Here is a 4620-nt window from a genome sequence, read left to right as displayed (position 1 = left end):
GTTCCCTTCTTAGCTGTAACTTTACTCTACTCCTGACCAGTCTATGGTCGCTACTGACATTTACTTTATATATATATATGTGTGTGTGTGTATATATATATATATATATATATATATATATATATATATATATATATATATATATATATATATATGTGTGTGTGTGTGTGTGTGTGTGTGTGTGTGTGTGTGTGTGTGTATGTGTGTGTGTGTGTGTGTGTGTGTGTATATATATATATATATATATATATATATATATATATATATATATATATATATATATACAGACACACACACGCATATATATATATATATATATACATATATATATATATATATATATATATATATATATATATATATACAGACACACACACGGATTTTTTTTCCGTGTGTGTGACCCAGGATATTGTCAATATATGTAACATATGTTTCAATTACTTCATGTAATTATTAATAAGACTCTCCTGCATAATGTAATCAGGATTATCTATGTGATCAATATTAAGTATCACTTGGTTTAGATAACCCCATGTAAATTGTACAAAGGTTATATAATAGTGTACAATAAGAATTATTACAAGAAAAAACATTGAATTGTAATCTACTGAGGTTACACATTTCACTTTAATAGAAAATCTTAGTGATATTGTTGATTACTCTCTGTTATACGTTCCTAAAGTCAAGTTCATGCTCTGGCGCGGGTTCGGAACACCAACTGGATGCTCAGGTCATGACTTGTCAAGACTAACACGTCACGGCCGACTCTCGGCGAAGAAGAAAGAAGAAGGAAGACAGAGAGTGTTAGAGTTATTGCTATGAGAGATGTGTAGGACAAAAAATAGATTCTTTAATTAATAAATAATAACATATCGGCTGAGAGCTGACAAAGAAAACATTAAGGGGTTTCTATCTTATTTAACACATAATCTCCCATAATCGTTCAATATAAATATCATTCTTCTCTGCATATTTTTCACTTACCAACATCAATGCGTCTCTTATTGGTAGTCTGTCATTTTTTTACATGAAAACATGAGCTCTTTCATGAAGGTTGCAAATTTTAATGATAGTCGCGCTTACCTGGCACGTGCACGATGGATTTTGCAATAAGTTCAATACTGGATTATGGCGCCCACAGAATACGGCTCCAGTCTTATCATATTTTAGCTGCGATGCTGAATATTCATAAACTTACTAGTTATCGCTATATTTTCTTTTATCTATGAATAATCCAACATGAAAGTGAATATGAAATTAATAAAAATAATACGAGTACATTCTTCTATATGTATTGGAACTAGTCTAACCGGATCTTTGCTCATAAAGGGTGAGTAACACTGCTTTAGTTGAAACATTTCGGTTCAGTGTCTCGATAATTCGAATTTTGCGTGCCCCCCCCCCCCCCCCCCAGCCCATGCGTTATTGCATTATAACCCTACGACGAAAAATAATTCCATTTTCCCGAAACTACCATGAAGAGAATCGGCCCATTGCAGATTTGCTTTCGAAATAAATGTATTTGATACAAAGGTGGCTTTTAGGAGAGCTACAATCTTCAAAACGTTTAGCAATTTTTATCATGCCTTTGTTTTTGCTGTACAACATTATGTATCACTAGTCACGGATAATTGGAAAGTCTGAATTAAGATTTGAATCTTAATCATATAGGTACTTATTTTCGAAAACCTATTCCGATAACACAATAATATATATCTTAACTAGTTCGTGTCCATACATTATGTTTTATGAACACGCATTTATATGCCTTTGGAATTGTTTCTACCTTCTTTCCTCATTACCAGCAACAGCCATTTATTTTCAATTGCGATCAAATGGATATTCACCAAAATCCACAACGGCTTGACTTAATTATCATATTCCTCATCATGGAATATCGTGTTAAAGTGCTTGAAGCCCAAAGTTTTTTTTTTTTTTTTTTTTTTTCTTTTTTTTATAAAGCTACCTCATGGGTTTGTAACCCGTGGTGGTTTGATATAATCCAATGTCTGACTTAAAGGATACTATAAAGGTGAGAGCAGATTTGATATCGAATTTGTGTATTGCCGTTTTTCCTAACAGGAAGATCATATTTAAGATATGAAAACAATTTACTAGATAGGTATATGGAGTATGTAATATTACATAAATATCCGTCAATAATTCATATTTAGTTGCTAACATATATATCAGAATTTATATACAAATTTCTCCACTTATTATTATTTTTTTTCCAAGCTTAACATCAAAGTGACATATCAATTAATTTATGTTTCGTCTTCAGTATTTCTCGTTTTGCCAGTCTGATATAATTGTTTTCATTGTAGTATTAATCTTAAAGAAACACAAGAAATTAGCTTTTCCTTTTTTATTCAGAAAAAAATATGCACATACACACGAAGCATTCACTATCATTCATTCACAAAATACAGCTGAGAAGCTTTGTCATTTTTTAAGTTTTTTTTTTTCTAAGATTGTTTATAATATATATCTATACGTTAATTGATTAATGTAATACATCATGATTACATGTGTCGTCTTAATATATCAATGCTGCCTATATATGTTTTGATAAACTTCACTAAGGTCCCTTACATTAATAGATATATATATATATAAAAAGTTACCAATATGGCTAGCATTTTTTAATATCCTAGTTCTTATGTAGTTGTAAATGACTACAAGGTCCAGCTTATCTTTAGTGAATTGAGCTATCGCTAATATGACCATTGATAAATGATATAATACTCGCATAAAATATATATAAGATCGGATCATATTTCTAGCACCACGTACAAATTTATATATCATGAAACGCTTTGAAAGCAATGTTTCAATCGTCAAAACTATTTAACCTAATGGCTAATCGACTTGAAGCAGATTAATAATTGTGTGTCATCTATACGTAAAATATATGTCCAAAACTATGGAGATTCATTACTAGTTGTTAATAGGCTCAAACTAGCATTCTATACTCATTGGTATAACAGGTCCCTGAAGAAACTGATCATAGACGAGGAAAAAATGTTCGTCATAGCTAAATTACTCGCTGATTTCATTCAGGATTCCCATGACTTTATCAGCAATCATGTGGGCTGTTTCGTCTGTTAAGCAGTCATCTGCATAGCTGATGACATATTTGCAAGATCCGCGGAAAGTGAACAGCTGGTGCAACATCGGGTATATGAACTTGGTGACTTGAGAATACTGCAACAGGTCAGTCATTTGGACGTGCTTTCCCTCTCCGGGAATCACCTGCGTCAAATCACCGACGTTATTAAAGCCGTAATCCCTAATCACCTCAGGCGATCCTGCGTAAAAATCTCTTGGGTGGATTTGTGGCATGACCATCTGGCGGACGACATCCTGCTGCAGGACTCCGCCGGCCTTGAGTTTGGCTCCGAAATCTTGGTGAAGGTCCCTGGCGTACTCCCAGAAGCGTCCTCGCGCGTCCTTGTGTGTGCGGGTGGCGTGCGCCGTCGTGCGGGCGTGGAGGCCCAGAGAGGCCGTGGGCGTTCGGCTCATGTACCTGCGGAGGTCAGCTGCGATATTCACACTGATGTCGTGGTGGTCGTCGCTTATTCCCGCGTCTCTCACCATCTCCACCATGGCGATGTTGATCGAGGCTTGCAACGTGGTGCCGAAGGAGACGCCAGCCTGTTTGCTCTTTCTGCTGATCCTCTTGTGGGTTTCACTGTCGATGCAGTTCGTTATGTGGCCGGAGGAAGGTCGCTCGACCTTGGGTTTCGGAAAGGCCTTGAAAAGAACCGGTTCTTTGTTGGATCTCAGCACCTCGTCCTTCAGTGTCTCGAAACGCTCTTGGTCTTTGAGAAATTGTTGCTGAATCGCCATCTCCTGCCGGGCGATGTCTCCATTCGACACGAACATCCCGAAAGGTTTTTCGTCGATCGTCTGCCCGTCGATGACCGCGTTCAGCATGTCGACGAAGCGCTGGGTGAGGAAAGCGACCGTCATGCCGTCACCTACTGCATGATGGCACGACGTCATGAAACTGTACTGGTAAGGATACGCGGCTTTGAGTTCGGGCATCGGGCAGGACGCGTCGTCAGATGCGGGGATCAGTCGGGCTCTCCACAGCGGCTTCGAACCGTCGACGAAGAGTGGTTCGTCCCAGATGTCATCGAGGATAGCCTGGTGCCCCAGCCCCTTTTCCAGGACCTGCATAAATAAAGGTTTATAGATTAATTCAGAGTTTCCGCAATACATCTCTTCTGTCCTACGCTAATGCAGATTGACAACAGTTTATTGTGATTTCGGAGTTTGCGAAGCGTTTGTATCTCATGAAGTCTTACCTTGAAGTCAATGCTGAAGTTCTCTTTCTTTTGCCACCAGAGGTTTCCATCCCTCTCTTTCATCTGTACTTGGTAAACGGGTGTCTTCCTGAGGAGAAAATTGGGATATATTACGGTGCGTGATTTTCTTTTATCAGTAAATTCTGGGTTATGGATACAAAATGAATGTCAAAACAACAAAACAATTTTTCTCTAAACATTCTATATTCAGAAATAATTAAAATTAAAAGTAATAATAAATATTCATATATATAAAAAAAACAAGACGAAGAACTCTAATAATGATACTGAAAACAAAAGTGAAGCG

At 36.9% G+C, this 4620-nt stretch overlaps 1 protein-coding gene across 1 annotated transcript in view; it reads right to left on the bottom strand.

Moving 5' to 3' along the window:
• Positions 1-2353: 2353 nt before the first annotated feature.
• LOC122249304 (uncharacterized) overlaps positions 2354-4620 on the bottom strand; it is a 5004-nt gene continuing 2737 nt past the window's right edge. The window contains exons 4-5 of the mRNA XM_043010058.2: positions 4314-4401; positions 2354-4179 (exon numbers count right to left, since the gene is read on the bottom strand). Coding sequence (XP_042865992.2) covers positions 3043-4179; positions 4314-4401 — 1225 coding nt within the window. The 3' untranslated portion in view covers positions 2354-3042. The remainder of the gene's footprint in view (positions 4180-4313; positions 4402-4620) is intronic.

Source organism: Penaeus japonicus, unplaced genomic scaffold, assembly GCF_977035675.1.
Source record: "Penaeus japonicus unplaced genomic scaffold, GWHDUDI00000001_assembly GWHDUDI00000019, whole genome shotgun sequence".
In the NCBI taxonomy this organism is placed as follows: Eukaryota; Metazoa; Arthropoda; class Malacostraca; order Decapoda; family Penaeidae; genus Penaeus; species Penaeus japonicus.
The sequence above is the reverse complement of the archived record's forward strand: the minus strand, read 5'-3'. Positions and strand labels throughout refer to the sequence as shown.